This window comes from Notolepis coatsorum, assembly GCF_963971535.1.
Source record: "Notolepis coatsorum genome assembly, chromosome: 3".
In the NCBI taxonomy this organism is placed as follows: domain Eukaryota; kingdom Metazoa; phylum Chordata; class Actinopteri; order Aulopiformes; family Paralepididae; genus Notolepis; species Notolepis coatsorum.
This window is the reverse complement of record NC_140167.1, coordinates 50880101-50904819: the sequence shown is the minus strand read 5'-3', so window position 1 is coordinate 50904819 and position 24719 is coordinate 50880101. Positions and strand designations below refer to the sequence as shown.

The window sequence follows — 24719 nt, the reverse complement described above, 5'->3', positions numbered from 1 at the left end:
CCATACTTTAGAACGCTTCGCTCTATCCGCCATGATCACGACTCAGTGCATGCAGAGCTGCTGTCTGTGTGCCGCGCGCTATAGCACGGGGCGTCGGGGAGCACTTTCATTAAGGAGTACCCGTATGTAGTACCCGTATGTCTATGTGTAGCACTAGCGAGCGACTCGCGAGGAGTGTGTGTAATAATTGACTCGCTGGCTGCGGCTCGCTTCTCGTGCAGAGACAGAGAGAGGATCGTTCGCAACTTTTAAATAATAATAATAATAATAATAATAATTTCTCTAGAGTATCGATAGCAGTACCGAGGACGTCAGAGCTTATAAATACTCCGGTATTTTCTAATATAGTACCGGTTCCCGTTTAAAACCGGGGTCCGGGGGGCATCCCTAACCATAGGGAATGAGTCTTGAGGTCGCCAAAGTGCAATACCGGCCACATCCAGCTAGACGGCGGTATCGAGCACCCTTTGTAACCTTGTATCTTGGCCTGTGGAACGGCCAAATGTCTCCGGTTAAATTTGTCCTTGTCGCGCGAGGCGAGCTGTTCTCCCGGTTCCATTGAAGCGTGTCAAATATCCCCGATCCATATGTTGTGGTGGATTATGCTGTGGACCAAATGGACATTGGATGTACCAGATGGCGATCAAACAATTGGAATATTATTTTTGGAATACTCCCGAGTCCCGATCACAGGTAAGGACGATCTGACGTACATTTTAGCTTGATCCTGCAATGCTATACCGATCGGGCTGATAAGCGGTTTTAGTGTTCAATACGAATGCCGTTACTGACCATCAAATAATCAGAAACTACTAGGGATGTCCCGATCACATTTTTTTGCTCCCGATCATGTAATTTTGAGTATCTACCGATCTTTCCCGATCCGATCAAAAAAAATAATAATAATTTAAATATATATATATATTTTTTAATCCCAATTTCTCACATTACATTCACCCGGAATGTTGACGTTATCCAGGTGAAAAGTTAACTTCATTCAAGCGAGGCATTGCAATCCTTGACATAAATCATTTGATGTATAATTAAATCAAAGGGAATGCGTTTGGGTCTGAGAGTGTGGCTGGTCTGCCGTTCTGCAGCTGGATACTATTGGTTTGTTTTGGCAAAATTCTTCTGCTCTGTGTGACAATAAATAAATGAATGATCATATGCTATTTAAAACCGATCTTTGCAAAATCACGTGATCGGCCCCGATCACGTGATTCGGATTGGGAAATCCCTAGAAACGACCCCCCCCTCTTTCATGCATTCATGATGGAACATATACCTATGATATAGATTTGATTAATAATGGTGTGTACAGGCAAGAAACTGCAACGTCTATATTCACCACGGTATAACACGGGAACCGGATGGATGGAAAGATTTATTATTTTTCACATATTGAACGATAGATAGGTGATGTCAAATGGGCCATAGTATTGTATCCATAGCTATAATATAGAATATAGTTACAAACAAGGTGATCTTTTAAAGCGTGGCAGTGCTAGAGCGGCGCCCGACTAATTCCCGGCGGTCAATGAGTTAAGAGGTTAATAAATAAACAAAAACGAAAAATCTACATGTCAACTAGTGATGCACCGATGTGAAAATTGTGGCAGATACCCATAAGCAATATTAATATTGCTGTTCTGGCTGATACCGATATTTACCGATGTCGATATATCTGTATAGAAAACACTTTTTTATGATAATCAAATAAAGAGCTATTTTCCAAAACACTTATTTTTACTTTCGTAACTTATTTTCAGAAATGACTGATATTTTATTTATTTTTTTTATCCAATTTTTCTCCCATCCCAATTTAGCCGTGCCAATTCTCCCCTCCCCTGTCTTGAACGTTGCTCGCATATGCCCCCCACTGGTCGGTTGTAGGGAGGATGGAAGCCTTGCATCACATGTCGTGGAGGCAGCCTGTCACATCTTTTCACCTGCCAGCGCGGACTCTCATTTGGCGAGGTGTAACGTGTGGGAGGCTCACACTACCCCCGCCATTTTCCTCTCTGCTGTGCAGGTGTCCCCCAACCGACCTGTAGGAGTCGCTGTCCACAACGTCTTGATTACCACCCATCGACTTCCACCCGCTGACTCTGCCAATTGAGTTAGTATGACGGCTGGCCCAAGCCGGAGGCAACGCCGACAGCCGGAGTCGAACCCAGTGTCTCTTGCGTTGGTGACGAGTGCAATGTCCGCTGCGCCACCCAGCCGCCGCATAGAAATTACTGATATTTTGAAACTATTTAATTAAGGCCAAAACATGTAAATTATATCGGTCCTATCTTGATATCGGACCGATACCGATGTGTAAAAAAACTGCCATATCGGCCGATATTATATCGGCGGCCGATATTATCGTGCATCACTAATGTCAACGAAAATGACTAAATAACATACGTGAAGAAAATGCTAAACAACCAACTGTACTAACGAAGCAACAAGAGTATTCTCAATGGGCCTATTATTATTATTTCGCAACAAGATAGCATACATGGAACATAAATAGCCTGTCTCAGCTGACTTGCATGGTCCCGGGGTGTCAGACGGGAGCGCATGCAGCCTGGTCACAATCAGTCCAAAAACACTTGAATGGTAGGTACCGATGTCGCAGACTTTGCCAGCTCTGCCAGCATGGGGAATCCCCCCACAAGTGACGTTAACATAGCTTTTGGTTGTCAGGGCAACCTTGCGACCTAGCTCTCTCCACAAGCGCTCCTTTTTCCGTTATGTGCACTGCGCGTCTGGCGGCCAAATCTGTGCACTGGAGTATATATGAAACTATATTATAGAAATAGATGTGTTCGTTAGAGAAAAACGAATTTCAATAATATATGCCTTATTCTATGCACACTGCCAGCCAGCCTTTATGCAACGGAGAGATACTTGTTGTAACAGAAGATCTCTCGATTCAGATATAATTTAATACAAACTGTTCGAAAGATATTTCATCTTTGTAGGCATATTTTCACACCACCAACAAAGTACTGGGTCCGTTGTCTTTGTTATCCGTTGAATTGGGTCCATTTATTCTGAATGGATTTGGCTGTCATTTCTGCCCGTCTCCTCCAACACTTGAGACGGAATGAAAAAATAACAATAGGTACATAACGTACATACTAGTAATAATCTTCTGAATAAATTCCAATCCCGCTTTATATATAGTATAAATATATATATAAAACTTTATACACTATGCTATCTTCATTTTAAGGGTAAATGGGTTTTGCGGCTCCAGATGAATTTTATTTTGTGCAGGAGGGGGCAAAATGGCTCTTTTGATAGTAAAGGTTGCCTACCCCTGGTCTAGGGTATGGTTATCAATTGTTAAGGGAAATTATCTGAATTATGTCCTTGGATTAATAAGAATTGGCAACTAATTACCTGAAAGCTTATTTTTAAAGCTTAAATGCTACGTTTGTGCTTCCTTTATATATTTTTTTACCTTTCAGTATCAGCCAAAGGAAAACATTTGAATGTACAGAAAAGCTCATGTGCGTAGCGTGACTTATTTCAATGTAAGAGATGATTGTTAGCATCACCCATGAATTTTTTATGAGAACTGGGGTAACGGTTTATCCGCTCATGGTGTAATTGTGTGCCTTGCTGCTAACTTGAAAAAATTTGCACAGTGGTGATGAGAAAAGTGCTGCTGAATTACACATTTAAAGAGGCACTTTACCAAAAAACAATGCAGATTTATTTTGCGCATAACCTTACCTCACACACATCCATAAACTTAAAACCGTTTTGCACACATTAATTTAGTTGACCGTTATTGAGAGTAAATTATTTTGAAAATGGCCACCAGTGATGCCATCTGGTATCCTTGTGTTGTGTTAATTACAGCACCATGAAATTATGTAGATGAAAAAATAGCAATACCATGTATTATAGAGGCTACTCGCTTATAATTTAATTGAGGTGTAATTAACGCAACACAAAGATTCAATGTCCCTGATCACTGTTGGCCATATTCAAACTCGTTTACTCTCGATAAATGTCCAACAAAATGTTATGTGTACAAACTGTTGAGAGCCTTTGGATGTGTGACGTTATGTGCAAAATAAATCAACATTGTGTTTTGGTGCCCCTTAAAAAATCTCCATGTGATGTTAATCGTAAAAAAAAAAACTAACCGGAATCCAAATTAATTCCAATTCCATGGGCTCATTACCTTTCAAACCAAAGAATGTTGATATATTTGCAAATAAGTTTTCTTTTGTTGAGATTTAAGCTATTGCCTCCTGGAATTGTTCAGCCATTCTGAACAACTGACTCACCATATTGAGTCCAATGTGTTCTTGTCCAATGGAGAGATGTGAATAGAAGGGAGCCTAAATGTAGCCTATGTTACCTTTTTTGTTTTTAGTATGCAGGCCTAGGTCCTTCTGTTTTTAAAGTATACCATGAACAGTCATATTTAGTGCAAGGAGAAAGAGGTTACCCCACATCTTAAGTCATTTATTTTAAAGATCCCCTCAACTTACTAAATGTATTTCTTTTCTTTATGTTTAACTACTTGTAGGCATGACTTTGCCTATACAAACCTTTTTCCCATTCTTCTCTGAGCTGTGTACTGAGCTTCTCTGTACTTGCCTGAAGAGTTGAGTGTGTGATGTCACCAATATAGGTTGAACATATCATAGTCCATTATGTGGTAACTTGACACCTTGAGCTTTGGCACATGCATAAAGCAGAGTAGGTAGTGACATATCTTGAAAAAATATATAAGCTGCTGACTTGCTTTTCCTGGTGACGATGCATTATTTTTGTTAAATTGGTAGGCCTATATCCGATGATACTTGCATTCTTAACTCAATCAGCGCCGGACCCGATGATAGACGGGTTAACTCGCCAACCGCTCAGTGCCAGACCTGAGTATAGTCGGGTTTTCATCGTTATTTCTTTTATTCGATATTTCCTTCATTACAGGCACACAGACTCAGGGTTAACATGGGGAATCATCCTGAGAATGCCAAAGTGCAATACCGGCCGCATCCACCCAGGTGGCAGTATCGAGCACCCTTTGAAACATTATATCTTGGTCTGTGCGTCGGTCAAAAGTCTCTGGTCGGATTTTTATTGGTCGGGCAAGGGGAGTGGTTATAACTGTCGGATTGAGAAGCGTGAAATGCTCCCGGTGCATGATGTGTGGCGGATTATGTTGGCGACACGATCAACACTAATACTGGGACTCGCCATCAGATAATTGGAATATTCTTTTTGGGGTACATCCTAGTAGGGGTGGGAATCACCAGTTTCATCACAATATGATACTATTGTTTTTAATACAAATAGACCTCCACTGTAAAGTGCCACGTTTTTATATATTGAGCTTTAAAGTTTAAGTAAAATGTTTTGGAACTCTCAACACAAGCTAAAACCTCTCCCAAACCGTTCCTACAATTGTTTTATGTTGCATGATGATCATCAATACATTTATTATGTATTCATGTTTAAATATCAACATTATCTGTCCATCCTCAGTAAATAATATCAATATAATAATACTCCTGACTTAATTTGGTCTTTTCAAACGCACACACACAGAATGCCCCAGCGTTAACGTTAGCCGGTAATTACCGGTATTTGACCGGCAAAATCTGTTGAAGTCCGACATATTTAATCTCTCCGGTCATAATGTCCGGTGAAAATAATTCCTTCTAAGCACAATTTGATTATTTGAATTGTATTAAAATAGGCTAAAATTAAATAGCCTATGCGATGAACGAAACAATCATTACATTTGTTTCATCGTTGCTTCACCAAGCAGGTCTGTCAGCGAGAGCTTAGTGCTGGGTTTGCGACAAGCATGCAGCCGCAGAGCCGAAGAATCCACCAGCTGTGCCGGCACAGTGCATTACTCTAATTCAGCCATTGGCAATTCAGCTGTTGGGTGGGGGGCACTGCTGAGCGGTCCCCAGATGGGGCCTGAAAACAGCTGAATCTGCTGCCCTGCAGCAGCATACTCTCGCAAATAAGTCGTTGGGAGGTGGAGATTCATCACGCAAACCCACGATAATGTTGCCGTCTCTCTGCCAAATTCTCAGTTATTATCAAAGCCTATCAATTGTTTTTAAGCTCGATAAACTCTGACCGGAATTTCTCATTTTACACTGAGGCCGGCAACAATTTTTTCTAACGGAAACCCTGCCCCGCGCCCCTCCTCCTTCCCCTCTCCTCTCTCTCTCCTGTTCTCTCACGGTTCAGCTAACGTTAATTTAGATCTGCCCACGTGACGTTGGCATAAAGGAATGGCGACGATGCAAAGCATGTTTAGATGCATTTGACCCGTTGCGGGGGGAAAACTGCACAGACTTATATCGCAAAATAGACGCTCTGACTGTAGCCCTGCTCTGCTGTACAGAGCTACACAGAGTTTGACAATACTGGGCGCGGGGTGGATATGACGTCGCCGGATTTTCAAAATAAAAGTATCGCAATATGAATCGATCTTTTTACGTTGCATCGATCCTATTTGATTATTGATAATAGATCGATATATCGATCTGGATCGATGTATCGTCCCACCCCTACATCCTAGTGAAGGTAAGGCCTATATGGTATCAATCCTGCTGTGATCTAACCATGACTTCACTTCGATCACAATATGTGTGTAACGTATGTTACTCCACAACGTGTGCCGTTGGTGACTATCAAAGCATCAAAAAAACGACCCCCCCCCCCACACCGTTTCATGCATTCATGATGAAACATAATACCGATAATATAGATGTGATTTCGAAATAGTAGCATGTACAGGCGAGAAACTGCAACGTTTTTAGTGAATTGCACGTATTGCTGCATAGCGTCGTTTTCTCGGATTAGACGGGATTACTCTAAAACCACTCATATTCACCACGGTATAAAACAGGAATGTATGGATGACATTTATTTTTCTTTAACACATATTGAATGATAGTCGATGTCAAATGGGCCATAGTATTGTATCCATAGTTATAATATAGAATATAGTTATAGCCCTGCAAACACTGCCACATATTCCTATACTTTAGAGCGTCTGCGTGTTAACAACACATCACGCATATTGCTCTGGCGCTGATTGAGTTAATGAGTACAGTTATAGAAAGACGTATACAAATTCATCAATATAGAAAATGAGTTTGAGTTAAAAATAATAATTATTTTATTTTATTTGTATAGCGCTTTTCAATTACTCATACGCTGACGATAGGCAAAACGGAGAAACATAGAACCATAGGGAAACGAGCAACGGTATAAATATACAAGAACATAAAAACCAGAAGTAACGAACAACGAATACAGAAGCCAGTAGGGGAAACAAATCGGGTAAGTAAGGGAAACCGAGGGGGGGAGGGGGTGTGCGATGGGCAGGAGACTGAGAGAAAGTAGGGAAGGGGAAAGGAAGGTGGTAGGTTTGGGGGGGTTATGGGTAGGGAAGGTTGAATGCTTGGGAGAACGGGTAGTTTTGAGTCAGGATGGAGAGGTAGTGTCTAATTTTGGTGGAAGTATGAGGTTTTGATGATGGAGTGGACATGGGGGTCGAAAGAGGGTGGGATCCAGGATGACGCTGAGGTTGCCAACCAGGGGGGAGGGGGGGATGGTTGAGTCGTCAATGGTGAGTGTGATGTGTCCGGATTTGCTGAGGGTGGATTTGGTGCCAATGAGGAATAGTTCGGTCTTGTCACTGTTGAGTTTGAGGAGGTTATGGGTCAGCCAGGATTTTATTTCAGATGAGCAGGACTCGATGTGACTGAGGGGTGGGTTATGGGAGGATTTTGTGCTGATGTAGATTTAGGTGTCGTCGGCATAGCAGTGGAAGTCTAGGTTACATTTGCGGATGATGTGACCGAGGGGGAGTATAGCAGATGAAGAGCAGGGGGCCCAGGACTGAGCCTTGGGGCAGCCCCTGCGTAACAGGAGGAGGGAGAGGTGTGACCGTAGAGGGAGATGGAACTGTCGTCTGTCGGTGAGATAGGAGGTGAACCAGTCGAGTGCAGTGCCCTCAACACCCAGTTGGTACAGCCTTTGGAGGAGGATGGCGTGACACACTGTCAAAGGCTGCACTAAGGTCAAGTAGAATCAGGATGTTGAGGGCACCGGAATCAGCGGAGATGAGATCATTGATGACTTTGACCAGGGCGGTTTCGGTGCTGTGAGATGGACTGAAGCCAGACGGAAGGGGTTCATAGAGGTTGTTTGACTGTGGTTGGGAGGCGGCAATGTGTTCTAGGGTTTTGGCGAGAAATGGTCATGGAGATGGGGTGGTAATTGGAGAGGTTGGATGGAGTGGGCTTTTTAAGAACAGGGGTGACAGCGGCAAGAGGGAACGTGCCCTTGGGATAGTGACTGATTGAAGAGGGCAGTGAGGTGGGGGATGAGAGCAGGGAGGCAGGCCTTGGTCAGAGTGGTGGGGAGGGTGTAGAGGGAGCAGGTAGTCTTGAAGGTGGTCATGATGTCTGTAATGGAGGAGTCAGCGGGGGCAAAAGCAGTGAGGGTGGCGGAGTTGTTGATGCGATCGGTCAGTGAGCTGTTGATTTGGGAGATTTTGTTATTAACACTTTCCGTGCCCCGGAACCCCGTTGCGTGCCACCACCTACTTCAATGATAGAGCTCTCAATATTTGTGAACGCATAAACTATATCTTAAATTATGGCTGTGTATAATATGGCCGTCGCTTATCAATGACTTGTTTGCAGTCAACATTGTCGAAATGGATTGTTTTTTAATCGGTTAATTTCTGTTTTATACCATTTTGAAAAACGCTCGTTTTATGAATTCCAGAACATTTCAGAAGATTCAGTGATAATCGCCATTTACTGGAATATACTGGAATACACAACACGTTGTAATTTTTCTGCCTATTTATTAATCGTTTTCAAATAAACGCTAGATTATCGATAGTATATGTGTACTTATGCACACTATAGAAGCGGGCTGAAAAATCGATTATCCATTTCCTGATCAACACACACATAGGGCCCACGTTGATATCTCTGTGAAAAAAGCTCGGATTATCCCAAGACTGGTAAAAATATATTCCTTACCTCAGATCAGATGTTCTCAAAAGATTATTCCAATTCCTGATCGCCATTCCAAATATCGATCGCGTTTATTGATCCAACACTGGGTGGTCGAAACACCGATTCCACGCTGTTCTGATGGTCCACAATCAGGGGAGGAAATTAGGCCACTTTACTCGCCAAATGCGAGTATTTTTTATGTTTGGCGAGTGATTCATGAAGAGCACTCACCACACTGGCGATTAGTAAACAAAACAAAACTAAAAAAAAATCATTCTGCAATCTGCTGATTCGCTCACAAGCCGAACTCTGACTCCCCCCTTATGATTCCTCCCATTTGCGCCTCATAATAATCCGACCATAACCAATGAACATCATCGTTGTACTCTAAGCTCTAAGCTCCTCCAATGAACACTAGTTTTCTAGAAGATGTCGCGCATCTAGGGGAAGTGGACAGACCACTGCGCGCGGACCTACAGACTCCTGTCACCGGCTTGACAACGTAGACAAAAACACATCGTGGATGAAAATAATTGCATGTAGAGTCGTCTCTTTTGGATATCAGTGCGGTCTGACATGGGGGCGAACAACAGCACACAACGCGTCTCCGTCGAGTCGGATGAGAATGACAGTGGCAGGGTTCCCACGGTACCTAGAAAACATTGAAAACATGGGATTCATTTGTTCATTTTCCAGGTATGGAAAGGCATGGAAACTGAGCAAAAGTGACCAATTACATGGAAATACAAACAGTTGTCCTGGAAAATTTTATTGGATGATGTGTAATAAAATTTAACTATTGAGCACAGAATTAACATGAGTTTATAAAAACCCTTTACATTTGAACAGCTTTTACTGTAGATAGAAATGGATGATCCCATGTTGTAGAGCATGCTCTTGGCATCCTATATGGTATATTGGATGTTGGAATTTGATGCAGGCAACTTGGTGAGCCAAGGGAGCCTTGGCATCTACAGTGAAACTTGAGTGAAACTTCTTATGCAAGTTTATCCTCAAATGTAAGTAGCTGTGTTTTAACTGTGGTAAACCAATGCAATCTTGCTAACTAGCTAGCCAACGTTAGCTCTCATAACGAGCCAGTTAGCCAGCGCCAGGTACAGTAGCTAGCCAACGTTAGCTCTCATAATGAGCCAGTTAGCCAGCGCCAGGTACAGTAGCTAGCCAACGTTAGCTCGCATAACAAGCCAGTTAGCCAGCGCCAGATACAGTAGCTAGCCAACGTTAGCTCTCATAACGAGCCAGTTAGCCAGCGCCAGGTACAGTAGCTAGCCAACGTTAGCTCTCATAACGAGCCAGTTAGCCAGCGCCAGGTACAGTAGCTAGCCAACGTTAGCTCTCATAACGAGCCAGTTAGCCAGCGCCAGGTACAGTAGCTAGCCAACGTTAGCTCTCATAACTAGCTAGTTAGCCAGCGCCAGGTACAGTAGCTACCAACGTTAGCTCTCATAACGATAGCCAGTTAGCCAGCGCCGGGTACAGTAGCTAGCCAACGTTAGCTCTCATAACGAGCCAGTTAGCCAGGAAGAGAAGAGACTGCGAAGATGGAAGAGGAGGATGACAGAGGAAAAGGGAGAACAGTGGAGAAGAGTTGAGAAGAGTAGGAAGAGAAGACGGGAGCGGACACAAGGGGAGGTGTGGAGAGAAGAGGACAGGATGAGATAGGAGAGGAGTGGAAGAGAGAACATATATCAATCCCAGTGCTCATGTGTTCCAGTTCAATAAATTGTTGTTCATCTACAGCTTGTTGCATTATTTCATGCATTGATATTATCAATAAGACATAATCTCTAAGCATTTACAATGTAGACTTGACTGGCACATCTTTTAAATCAAGTAAGTAGTCAGGTGTCCTAGGGGGTTGTGTGTGTGAGGAGGGGGGCGCGGATGAGGGCGGGAAACTTCAGGGGCCTATAGATCATAACTTAATATGGTACCTGGAAAATCAGGAGGTAGTATGGAAAAAAATGTCAAGGCAAGCGTGGGAACCCTGAGTGGGCGTGAGGCTAACCAGCATTAGCCGGCTAGCTACCTAGCATGTAACAAGCTACCATAACGCGCATTCAACATAGTGGATGACTATACTGAGCGGCTTTGCTTAAATGCAGCCGAGTGAAATTTTATTATTACCGGGTTTCCCCCCATATCACCACTCGCCCATATGCCCTTCACAACGGTGATGTTGTCATACTTGTCATTCAGAATACACCTGCTGAACCCCTAGCGTTGACATGAGATTCGATTCCAATGTATTGTCATCATAACAGCACAAGTACAGTACAACCAGAATACGTTTGGCATCCAACCAGAGTGCAAATGTAACATGTAAGTTCAAGTTTTATTTAGCTATTACAGTGAAATGCTTGGTTCTTTCACTGCCCAGCCCAACCCAGTCCAGCCCAACCCAGTCCAACCTAGACCAGCCCAACCCAGTCCAACCTAGACCAGCCCAACCCAATCCAACCTAGACCAGCCCAACCCAGTCCAACCTAGACCAGCCCAACCCAGTCCAACCTAGACCAGCCCAAACCAGTCTAGCCAAGCATCTTTCACTGCCCAGTTCAGCCCAACCCAGTCCAGAATAGTTCCCTCTTTCATGTTAATATGTGATATCCTAATATTTTGAAGAGTAGAGACAGTGTGATTACGGTAATACATGTTGTATGCTAATATTGTGGAGAGTAGAGACACTTATACATTTTTTATGCTAATAAATATTTTAAAGAGTAGAGACACGGTGTGATTATTACTATGATTGAAAATCAATTTAGACGAAGACATACAAAGAAGTAATTATCACAATTAGTGATTTATTTTTGGCTGGTAAAAAAATCTGTTTGGCTGGTAAAAAAAACCATCTACTCGCCAGTTGGCTGGTAAGCCAAAAAGTTAAGTTTCCTCCCCTGTCCACAATGAATCCGATCGGCTCGAGTTACATGCCTGAGAAGTAAAATGTGGAAGCAGGATTTTTTTTTCATGAGTTTCATTCAATCCAATCCAAAGGGGTGCAGTACCACAGGGAGAGACGATAGCGGGCGGTATTTTCCCAATGGAGCTCAGCGAGAGTTTGCAGTGGTAACGGCAGGCTAGATTGATGAAATATGAATGGAAATCGCTAATAAATAAAACTATTAAAAACAAGCTCTCTCGTCGGCTGGCACTCAATGGTTGGCATGAACTAACAAGAAATCTCGTCGCTGGCACCTAAAGTGTTAAAAGAGTGTAGAAACGAGTTGCAGAGGTTGGGGGAGGAGAGTGTTATTGTCCAGGGGTTGGAGGACTTTCTTAACAGTGGAGAAGCGGGTCCGGGGATTTCGGTTGCTGCTGTTAATGAGGGTGGAATAGTGGGCAGATTTGGCAGCTTGGAGTGCATCACGGTAGGAGATGTGTTGTTTGAGAAGTCAGCATGGCCAGTAAGATGGGTTTTATTGTAGTTGTTGCAGTCTGCTTCATGGTGCGGAATTCAGGGGTGTACCAGGGGGAGGAGGTGGGGAATGAGACAGTAATGGTTTTCAGGGGTGCCAGTGAGTCGAGGGAGTCTGTGAGAATGTAGTTGAGCATGATTGCATAGTCGGCGAGGTTACAGGGGGCCGAGTTGGGGGCAGAGTCTGATGAAAAATGGCGGAGAATTTTTGATTATATAAAAGTTACTACTTGGCACTTGCAGTAGATTTCATTCACGGCTTGTGAATCACACCTGGTGATACTAAATCCAGATTGAACTCTGCCATTGGAAACGGGAGATTTGGACCGATCCATAGATGTGCGACATGGCCATAATAAAGTAATTTATAGGCCTTATATTCTATAATCGTATTTCAAATGGGATGTGTCCGGATGGCAGAATTCAGTACTGTCTCTACAAAATCTCCCTTTTATTAATTTGCTTCGAATTTTTGTACACATGATCTCAAGAAGGTGCTGAATGAGCTCAATGCCAATTTTTCATGTCTGGTATTTTTAGCATGGTGTTTGTTATTCAGTCAAAGATGAGACATTTTCAGTCAAAGATGAAAAAAATTTATATTCTCCTTTTTTTGGTTCATCACAATTTACTCAACATACACAATATTTCTGACACTGGGAATATATTCCCTGATGTCCCTAGATACCAAGAACATGCAAATATCAATCAAATATTTATATAGCACATTTAGACATGATGCTTGTCAACCAAAGTGCTTCACAAAGCTAAGCACAAAGAAAAGTATAGAATAAACAGAAAAAACAACCAACGGATAGACAAAGGAAAACACAACCAACACGTCAACAAGCAAGGCAAGAGTCAAAGTGAGTCGGGGAAGGCCAGGCGATATAGGTGGGTTTCGATTTAAAAGACTCGATGGAGGGGGCAGATTTAATGGACATGGGGATGCTGTTCCAGAGGTCACGGGCTGCGACCGCAAAAGCACGTCCCTCCCTAGACTTGAAATTAGACCTACGGGTGGTTAAGAGACCCTTGTCAGACGATCTGAGGGCCCTGATGTTGGTATAGGGGGTGAGGAGGTCTGCTAGGTAAGCAGGGGCCTTACCATTAGGGATGGGTACCTTTCACATCGATACCGGTACCCAACGGTACCTTTTTTCGGTACTTTTACTTTACTTTTTTCTTTTCATGTCAACGTTCACACGCACAATATATGCTTACCTAGGATTTGACTTGATTCAACAACAAAGCAGTCGGAGCAATGACGAACCGAAAACTGTCGAAATTTAATTTACCTACCTCAGTCGTAAAAAAAATCCAAACTTCAAATGACTACAATTTCGACAGTTTCGGCTTGTCATTGCTCCGACTGCTTTGTTGTTGAATCAAGTCAAATCCTAGGTAAGCATATATTGTGCGTGTGAACGTTGACATGAAAAGAAAAAAGTTCAAAAAAAAGTTCAAAATTTTTTTTTTTTTTTTTTTTGGTTTCTCACTTGATTCGATACTCGGTAGTACCGACGTGTTTCGGTTCGGTACCTCAAAAGTACCGAATTCGGTACCCATCCCTACTTACCATTAACACTTTCCGTGCCAGCAGGGGGTGCCAAATATATCGCTTGAGTGCCAACGCTGTAGTCAATGAGAGAGCGATCACATTTGCGAACGCATAATCTACATCTTAAATTATGGCTGTGTCTAATACGGCCGTCGCTTATCAATGACTTGTTTGCAGTCAACATTGTCGAAACGTATTGTTTTTTAATCTGTTAATTTCCGTTTACCATTTTGAAAAACGCTCGTTTTTAAGATTCTGCAGGAATCGCGCTTTACTGGAATACACAAAACACGTTTAAATTTTTCTACCCATTAATTTTTTCAAATAACCGCTAGATTATCGATAGTATGTGTACTTATGCACGCTATAGAAGCGGGCTGAAACATCGATTATCTTATTTCCTGATCAGCACACACAGAATCACAGCCACACACACATATGGCACACGCTGATATATAGGTGAAAAGAGCTCTGATTATCACAAGACTGGTCAAATAGATTCCTTACCTCAGATCAGATGTTCTCCAAAAAGATTATTCCAATTCCTGATCGCCATTCCAAATATCGATTGTGTTTATTGATCCAACGCTGGGGGGTCGAAACACATATTCTCCGCTGTTCTGATTAGGGATGTCCCGATCCGATCACGTGATCGCGATCTGAGCCGATCATGTGATTTTCCGAAGATCGGGATCTTTTTTTTTTTTACTATTTTTTTATTTAACAAACATGACCATGTTCACGTCTTAAACTCATACTGAGGCCTTAGTTTTGGTTTTAAATTGCATATCATCATTCATTTATTTATTGTCACAAAGAAGAATTTTGCCAAAACAAACCAATAGTATCCAGCTGCAGAACGGCAGACCAGCCACACTCTCAGACCCAAACGCATTTCCTTTGATTTAATTATACATCAAATGATTTATGTCAAGGATTGCAATGCCTCGCTTGAATGAAGTTAACTTTTCACCTGGATAACTAACGTCAACATTCAGGGTGAATGTAATGTGAGAAATTGGGATTTAAAAAAAATAATAATAATTTCGGATCGGTATCGGTAGAATCAAAAAATGTATCTGGATATCCCTAGTTCTGATGGACCACAAAGACTGCAATCGGCTCGGATTACATGCCTGACAAGTAAAATGTGGAATCCGGACTTTCTTTTCACCATGCATTTCCATTGACTCCATTCCAAAGGGTGCATTACCTTCCGGGAGATGATAGGGTGCGGTATTTTCCCAATTTGAGCTAAGAGAGTCCCAGTGGTAACGTGAGGCTAGATTGATGAAATATGAATGGAAATCGCTAATAAAAGCAAAAACAAGGAAAAAACGACATATCTCGTTTTTGGCACTCAACGGTTGGCATGAAAGACATGCCGTGGCTGCCACTCAAAGTGTTAAGGGCTTTGTAGACCAATAAGAGGACCTTGAAGTCTATTCTAAAGCACACCGGGAGCCAGTGGAGGGAGGCAAGTACAGGGGTGATGTGAGCCCTCTTCCGGGTACCTGTGAGCAGTCTAGTGCCAGCGTTTTGGGGCAGTTGTAGACGGGCTATGGTGGATTTATTAAGCCCCAGGTACAGGGAGTTACAGTAGTCTAAGCGTGAAGATATGAAGGCGTGAATTACTCTTTCCAGGTCTGAGGGGGAGAGAATGGCCTTGATCCTGGCTATGGACCGGAGCTGGAAAAAACACCCCTTCACCACCGAGTTTACCTGCCTATTGAAGGAAAACTCGGGGTCAAAGAGCACGCACAGGTTTTTAACGAAGGGCTTAACTAGGGGAGACTGGTTACCAATGTTCCCTCTATTTTCTTTTCGGTCTGAGCAAACGCTCAAACCTCCTGAGCAGACATCAGCAACTACTGAGCAACATACGGCACCTGCCAATTAACCGGTTTGTAAAAAATATGACCATCTTAATTTCCCTCTGTCTAACGTAAAAATATACAAATTTTGCTGATACACAGAGAAATAATACAAAAAGGCATATTATATTCCTTAATCAAATATTTATTTGACCATTGATTGACGATACAGAGCAAAGTCCTTACTTTGGCGGCGGCGGTGTGAGTCGTGTCACTAACTTTTGTCTTTTTAGGAGGCTGACTCGTCATTATTTTATTAAGTGAATTATAATGCGACTTCAAGGGTGACCATATTGTGATTTTTTTTTAAAGAGGACACTCTGCCTTCAGCCTCAAGATACTTAATGATACTCAAAGTTTACTCAAAGATGCCATATCATTATAATATATTTAAAGTATGCCTCCTCTGTATGGATATACAATTATTGTTTATATTTTATATAACAAAATAATATCTCTATAACCAAAGTTACTCAACATGCTGTATTATGCCTAAAGTAATCTATCTGACAAATCTCAAGAAAATAACTAAATCAACCTATGACAAAGTAATATATATTTTCAAGTCTTACTGGACAAAATAAATAACTAGAAAAATATGAAGTAATGTTCTAAATAATACCTCTTCTGTATTAGAAAATCCAGCTTTAAAAAATATATCTTTGTATCTCTTTACAGTGTAATGTAAATTATAAAACAGTAACCTCACAAAGATACTAATTTAAAAGTGCACTATGCAGTTTCAGATTTGTTGCAATTAGTGTACTAAACTAATGTATTACACACATAATCCTTAGAATGATTGTATCATAAGCATCTTATCAAACCAAATAGTTTTCAATTTTCTTTCTCTCTCTGTATAGCTGCATTCTTCAATCAATTCGGTCAACTTTGCCATCAAACTCTCGCCTCGCACTGCTTTGTTTGTAATGTTTTTCTGTGTCCTGTGAGCTCTGAGATCGCCAGCACCTTTATTAGACACAGAAACATATGGTCAAGCTTTGCACGCGTTGCACTCCGCTTCCAATTAGTCTCGACCGGGACGATAAATTGGGAATCTTCTCTGCAGTTCATCTGTAATGTACATTTTCGCGTTTGCATTGTGAGGAGCCAGCCAGCGATGCTGGTCGGATCTGTCCACTTCCTCATCTGTTGTGTGTCTGTGAGCGCGCAGTAGCGCTGCCCACAAAGCACTGAAAGCGAGGCTTCTCTTGGTAACGTCACACGCAACAGGTTACCGTAGTATTCGGTACAACGCGCCAGTCAATTTAACTACATGCATACACAAATGTTTCTGTGCGCGACAGATTTCAGATGTGCGCGGGAGCCTTTTGCCATGTGCGTGCGTGCGTGCGCGCGCGCACCTTAGGGGGAACATGGCTGGTTACCCAGGCTGCTGGCAATGACACTGGTTTGGTTTGGAGGGCCGAAAAGGAGGATTTCACACTTTGATTGATTGGGCTGTAGGAAATTGTGTGCCATCCAGCATTTGATGTCTAGGCAGGAACGAAGACCGTCGAGATTGTTTATATTGTTGGGTTTCATGGGGAGATAGACCTGAGTGTCATCGGCATAAAAATGGAAAGCGATGTGTTTTTTAATGATCAGACCCAGGGGCAGCATGTATAGGGAGAATAGGATGGGGCCAAGGATGGAGCCTTGTGGAACCCCGCAGGAGAGAGGCGGAGGGGGAGGAGCAGTAACGGAGAAGCTTCTATCACTGAGGTCCCCTCCTCTACTCCCTGTACACACACGACTGTGTGGCTCAGCGGAGTAGCAATACAATCGTCAAATTTGCTGACGACACAGTGGTGGTGGGCCTGATCTCTGCCAACGACGAGAGGGCCTACCTGGAAGAGGTCAAGGTCCTGGCGGGATGGTGCCAGGAAAACAGCCTCTCCCTGAACGTCAGCAAAACAAAGGAGATGATTGTGGACTTCAGGAGGTCGGGGGTCAAGCTCAGCATCGACGGGGCACCGGTTGAGAGAGTCAACAGCTTTAAGTACCTCGGAGCCTACATATCCGAGGACTTGACATGGACCACACACATTAACAGTGTTGTGAAGAAGGCACGACAACGCCTCTACTTCCTCAGGCGCCTAAGGAAGTTCCAAGTCAGCCAGAAGATCCTTAAGAACTTCTACTCATGTACAATAGAGAGCATCTTGACCGGCAACATCACCTCCTGGTTTGGGAATAGCACTGCACAAGACCAAAGCAGACTACAAAGAGTGACACGTTCAGCCGAACGCACAATTGGAGGGGGGCTCCCCACCCTCCAGAACATTTACTACAAGCGTTGCAAGGGCAAGGCTAAGAGAATCATTAAAGACTCCAGTCACCCGAACAACTGCCTCTTTGAACTGCTGCGGTCAGGCAAGCGATACAGGAGTCTCAAGGCGAGCACAGAAAGACTCAGAAGAAGCTTCTATCCCCAGGCCATCAGGCTGCTAAACGAACAATGAATGAACACTACACAACAACAACCACCAAACGCACATAGCACACACATCCACACGCACACACTCACTTTAAACAAACACACTGTAGCACCCACTCCACACACTTATAGCACACACCCACTTTAAACAAACACACTGTAGCACCCACTCCCCACACTTTATATTTATGGATGAAGGATTGCACTACAACTCGTACACCTTACTGTAAATTGTACCTAAAATTGTACCTCATCCCATTTCTGCTTTGCACTAGATAGTACTGTACATTAGTACACTGCATAGTATTGTGTATTGTATATTATATGGTAACTCAGAACATTGTACATATGTCTATACCGAACACTGTGACCTCATTTTCTTCTTCTAAATTCATGCTATATTATGTTATTATGTTATTTGATACTATCTTGTCTAGCACAGTCTCTGGAGCGTAACAGTAAGAAGCATTTTGTATGAAAGTATTCTGTACTTCTGTATGACAACTATTAAAGAACTTGAACTTGAGGTAGGAGCATGGTCTATAGTGTCGAAAGCTGCACTGAGGTCTAAGAGCATAAGGACAGCACAGTCCCGGTTGTCGGTAGTGAGGAGCAGGTCATTGGTGACGTAAGCAGGGCAGATTCCGTGCTGTGGTTCGCTCTGAAACCTGACTGAAATGTGTCCAGGATGTTGTTCAAGTGCAGGTAGGGAGACAGCTGGGAGAGAATAGCCTTTTCAAGGACCTTTGATATGAATGGGAGATTGGCCTGTAATTATTGAGCTGGGTGGAGTCAGTCTAGGTTGGGTTTTTTCAGAAGGGGCTGGACCACTGCATGTTTGAAGCAGGTTGGAACGGTACCAGTGACATTTATGATAGAGGATGCTGGGGCCAGTTGTGGGAAATACTTCTTTGAGAAGAACAGACGGAACTATGTCAAGGGAGGAGGTGGTTGGTTTCATGGCTGAGACTATATCTGTGAGTAAGAGAGGGTGATGGGTTGAAAACAGGCCAGGGTGGATGAACAGGGCGGTGAGACATCTAAGCTACATGTAGGTGGTGTGATGTTGTAGCCTTGTAGAAGTTGAGCAATCCTTTACTTGGGTATGTATTTTTAGGTGGATTTTCAGAAGCTAGGGCTTAAGAGGTTAATAATTTTTTTTATGAATGGTATCCATTTGTTGACCGTTGACATTAGGTTCTATTTAAAACATAATTGAAAATAAACCAACGGGCAGTAAAACCTTCTGTAATTTTTCTATCCATTCACTGACGGATCAATGTCGTTTTTAGCACATTGCGTTAACATACTGTTGCTCATCTGAGTTCCCCTCCAGTCAAGCTTTCGCTGATTCGTCGTCTAAATCTGAAAGGTCGCCAAATCCTCAATCATTGTGTAACATGTCGTGTTGCCTCTAGAACCTACTTTCTCTCCTTCATGTGAATAGGGATGAACGATTAATCGATTTTAAATCGAAATCGTGATTTGGAATGATGCAATTAGCAAATCGCAACAAAAAAAAGCTTTTTTTTATAATTCTTTTACCAGGAAGTCCCATTGAGATACAAGATTGGTTTGGGAGAGGGAGGTAAGGGGTTTTAGATTGTGTGTTGTGAAGTTTAGACTTCAGAGAGGGAGAGTAAAGTACAGAAAAAAGGTACCGTTGGGTACCTGTATCGATTCCCAGGTAAAAAGAAACATTTTCAGGCTCGGTGTCCTGAAAAGACCCACCGCGTAGGCCAGATGCAAGCCGCATTTTACAATAAACCTCTGTGGGGCTGCTTAAAAATATATATATATATATATTATAATTGCAAATGTAATCTCAATCGCAATATCTGTCCGAAAAATCACAATTAGATTATTTCCCAAAATCGTGTAGCCCTACACGTGAAGCTAAATCTACTCTATAAGGTGAAAGTGAAACTTGAGCTACTATATCTACTGCGATTCTCCTGTACAGAGACCTATAAAATAGCTCTGCTGTCCGTGCACACTTTCAGTTTATAATTGTCTAAATATTGTTAACACGCTTAGTATTTTAAAACTTTTTATATATAAATGTGGGCATTGATATGTGAACATTCACTAAATGGGTTTTATTTCCATTAAAAATGTATAATAAACGGTGGGGTATAAACGGAACATTGAGTAACACCAAGCCTACTATGTATAGGATTTCGTTTACATCCAGTCCCATGCTTCTCTGGTCTCACCAAATGTGCAAATACTGAGTTATGATTACATGTGATGACTATTTGGTGAAATCCAGCCAGTGGCTGGTAGATGAGAAATCTACCCGCCAAGCATATTTCTTACCAGCCATATTTTTTTTAATAAAATATATATATTATATAATCATACTTGTAGTTGTATGATCTGCGAGACATCGCCACCACGCAACAAGTCAAAATGCTCGCTATCTGCAAACGGCTCCACTGTCTGTGTGTATACTCGAGTAGCCTCCAGCTCCAGCAAGGATTCTCCGGCGCTGCAGCTGGACCCTACTGGAGCTAACGTGTACTAGGTAGCTACCTATCCAACGGAGGTATTATGCACTACTAGACTTGCTGGAGCATTTGTTGATATCAGGAGCTATCAGTAGCTAGCCGGCTAGATAACTGACGATGCCTCAGTATTAAACTAAAAGTGAATAGTTGACTGGGTCATTTTGTAACTGTAGCTAACGTTAGAGCAGTCAGCAGACTGCCCGGCCCGACTCTAGCCTCTCTGTTTACATGGGATTGGGAGGGGCTGGAGGAGGGAGGAGCAGCGCGTTGCATGTCTGTGCTTGAGACAGCGAGTGAGAACTCCGCTAAGAATTGGATCATGTTATTCGATCGGTTTTCACATGACTATTTCGTTGCCCGCCACATGTTTGATAGACCTCAGTCCCACCCGCCAAACGTAAAATCTGCCCCCAAATGGTGCTTGTCTGGCTTTAATTTAGCTCCCTGTTTAAATCGCCCCGTACTGTAATATTCTAGAATGTTGTCATTTGTCGGCCTATTTATGAATCGTTTTCAAATAAACGCTAGATTATCGATAGTATGTGTACGTGTGCACGCTAGTGCCGTGAGCTGAAAATCGATTCTCTCAGTTCCTGATCGCTCTTAGAGTCAAACAGCCATATCACAAAAAAAAGAAAAAGCTTATACCTCCGTGAAAACGGGTCTGATTATCCTAATACTGGTCAAATAGATTCCTTACCTTAGATCAGATGGTATCCAAATGGATATTCCAATTCCTAATTGACATTCCGAAAATCGATCCTTTTATTGATCCACCGTGTATACTGTAAAAACGCATAATCCCTGCTGCTCTGAGGGTCCAAAATGAAGCTGATCGACTCCGGTCACATGCGTGAGAAGTAAAATGTGGAGTCCGGGTCTTGTTTGCTCATGCCTTTTCATTGAGTCCATTCCAAAAGGGTGAATTACCATCTGGGAGACGATAGGGGGTGCTTTTTCACATCTGAGCGCCTGGAGTGGCTGATTTACCAACGGTAGACTCGGTTGATGAAATATGAATTCAGATCGCTAATAAAAAAAAACGAGAAACGAATATTCTCGTTATGGGCATTCAACCCGCGGGGGGTAAACCCGAGAACTCGGGTTGGGCATCCAAAGTGTTAAGAGCAGTTATTTGTGTTCATGACTGGATCTGGATTGTTATTCGTGTGCCCCATATATGAAGAAATTCCAAATGAAAATGTGTGTATATGAGGGGTAAAGCAATTGTAGGCTATTTTTTATAGCCCTCTATTATTGTGATGGAGTTTTAATTGTTTGACTTGCCACATATTTATCGTTTCCCTCTGTGAATTTATCTTTTCTCTTACTATGCATGTTTTGTTCATGGATGGGTGTAATGCCTGATTTGCGCACACTTTTGGTGGTGTTGGTTTATCTTGACTATAAAGGTTCAAAATAAACTCACCTTGTGTTTATGTGGCAGGTGGAGGTCCAGGGCAGTGAGTCATACCCAAGCAACCCCAGCAACAGAAGTCATTACAGGCTTCAGGTAACTCTTCCTTAACCCTCACTTAACCCTTCTAAACACAGATTTGTTTTCATATCTATGGGAATAATTATGTTTTAGGGCTCTTTCATAAAAAAAATTGTCTGCTTGAACACCCCAATTGGAACTCGGGTCTGCACCAAACAAGGTTCAAAATAGCCAAATAACATACTAAACAAATGCCAAATTGCTATTTTGTTTATAAAGTATGGTCCATTTGGCAATGTGAAACTAAACGGAGCCAATGATGAAATGCAACAAATGTAACTTTACCTCTGACCACTGCAACTCACTTTGGTGTGAAATGTTTAATCCAGACACGCTAGTTTGCATTTACCTGGACCCTAATATTCCACTAATAATCTGAATAATAGCCTGATAATAAGATTCTCAGTCTGAAGACTGCCCCAGTTGGAAGGAAATTTCAATCTGTATGAAATGTGGCGTGTAAATCTTTTCTAATATGTTGAATGGGATAATACTGGCGCCTAATAGCCTTGAAAACACTTGAAGTTTAAACCAATCGTTTCTCTTGTTGGAATAAATATATTATTTCTGCGCACGTGTGTGCAACATTTAGTTATGTGAAAGAGGTCTGAAACATAGCGGGTACAAATATTTTGTCTATTTTCTGGTTGAAACTTAGCTGAAATGATTGTTGAATGCCTTGATGGTCAATCTGTGTAGTAAATGTCCAACCTATGTTTCTATCATTGTGCAAACGGAAATATAAAAGTAGTCCCATTAAGTATTTTGTCTGAATAACTTGGACAGTAGTACAACAGACCATGGTCGAAAGGCTTGAAATGACAAGTTTATCCACAGTGCTACCAAATTATCAAAATTAACCCACCTGTTCTTAATGAGCAGTCTCAGCAGAACATAGGAGGAGAGTACAAGAAGAGTGAAGTGTAGCCATGGGCATGTCAAAATAATTATATTCTAATTACATTTGTTGGGGCATGTATACATAAATTTGATCGAATCAGTTTATTAGGCTTCAATGTAAACAGTTTTGGAAATCTCCATCTGAATGCTTTAAATCCAGTTGAGGAAATATTCTGTAACCATATCTACTGTTAAAAGAACTGACAATTTTTTTTTATAAAGAGTCTCTTGACTTCTCAACTCAAACATATATGAATGAAATTGGGTCAATCAAACCGCAAGACTCGCACCTTTACAGCAGGTCCTAATAGGGAGGGGTAGTCTCACGTCACTGGTTGTTCCACCCGTATAGGGATTTATCATTGGGAAAATGGATTATCGGCTATTGTAACAATTCTGCCGCATGGAATTTGAAAAACTTTCCACTTTTGCACAAAATGAGTTCCCTTCTATCACTAACATTATTGTTTAAGCATTTTTGGTTGAAATAAAATTCGGCGATTTTTTTAATGATTAATTGTGAATATTTTCATGTTGAGCTATAGATTGTGGATGAATAAGCACAGAAAGGTACACCATGCAAATGTTAATGCTTTATTTGTTTTAAATGAGACTATTTAGAAATGGGCAATGGGGAAATACATTGCGTTGGACGGAGGGTGGAACACGAAAAACGGCAATGACGTAACCACTACACCTCCCTATTGATGCTAGTCCCCTGGCGTTTTGAGCCTAAGCATGCAGTTTTGTTCACGGATGTACAAATATGAAATTCATGTTTTATTATTACAAGAACTGTAACATTATGTAAATGGTTGGAGGAAAAGGTGTATTTGTACCAAAATTCTTAATTCAAAACTCCTGTATACTTGAAGAGAAAAAAAAAATTGATAAAATATGGAATGCACTTAAGTCCAGGCATGTCTTTGTCTATGTAGTCTTTATGCTGTTAGAAAGTTAAATAACTATAGGGATGTGGAATTATTTTAAACGCTAGGTGGTAATGTAATTATAATAATCTAAACTGAATCTACAGAGGCTCACATAAGCAGAGTAAATTTAATGCGAGTTTACCATACCAAGGGAGAACACAAGTCTAGATTTAATAGGAACTGTTGATATGCTTATTTTTTATAAATGTTTTCCTTACTGTGCAGTTTAGTCAGTCAATTTAAAATGTTTAATTAATTGTCCGCATTATGGGAATTATGCCTCGCCACACTTGACTTGGCAGCGATGGTGCAGCAGCCTCAAAAGGAACACTGTTTCCATACACTCTGCTGCACACAAACAAAAAATTGGTCGCCCAACTTTTGGGCTTACATGACCGTCAGGACATACCTGTGATTTAATAGTCTGTGGAATTGGTTAAAATTCCCATCCTTGATATCTACTTCAGCGATTGTTTCACGGCTGTGCCAGAGTGCTGAGCTGCGTTTATAAACAATATGATGGAAGCCAAGGGGAACTG

At 41.9% G+C, this 24719-nt stretch overlaps 1 protein-coding gene across 2 annotated transcripts in view; it reads left to right on the top strand.

Moving 5' to 3' along the window:
- The window catches only part of ythdf2 (YTH N6-methyladenosine RNA binding protein F2), a 38479-nt gene that overhangs the window by 11084 nt on the left and 2676 nt on the right, over positions 1 to 24719 (top strand). The window contains exon 4 of one of the 2 annotated variants that reach the window (XM_084310529.1): positions 22298 to 22363. The exons of the other annotated variant lie outside the window; for it this stretch is intronic. Coding sequence (XP_084166655.1) covers positions 22298 to 22363 — 66 coding nt within the window. The remainder of the gene's footprint in view (positions 1 to 22297; positions 22364 to 24719) is intronic. 2 annotated transcript variants of the gene reach the window in all.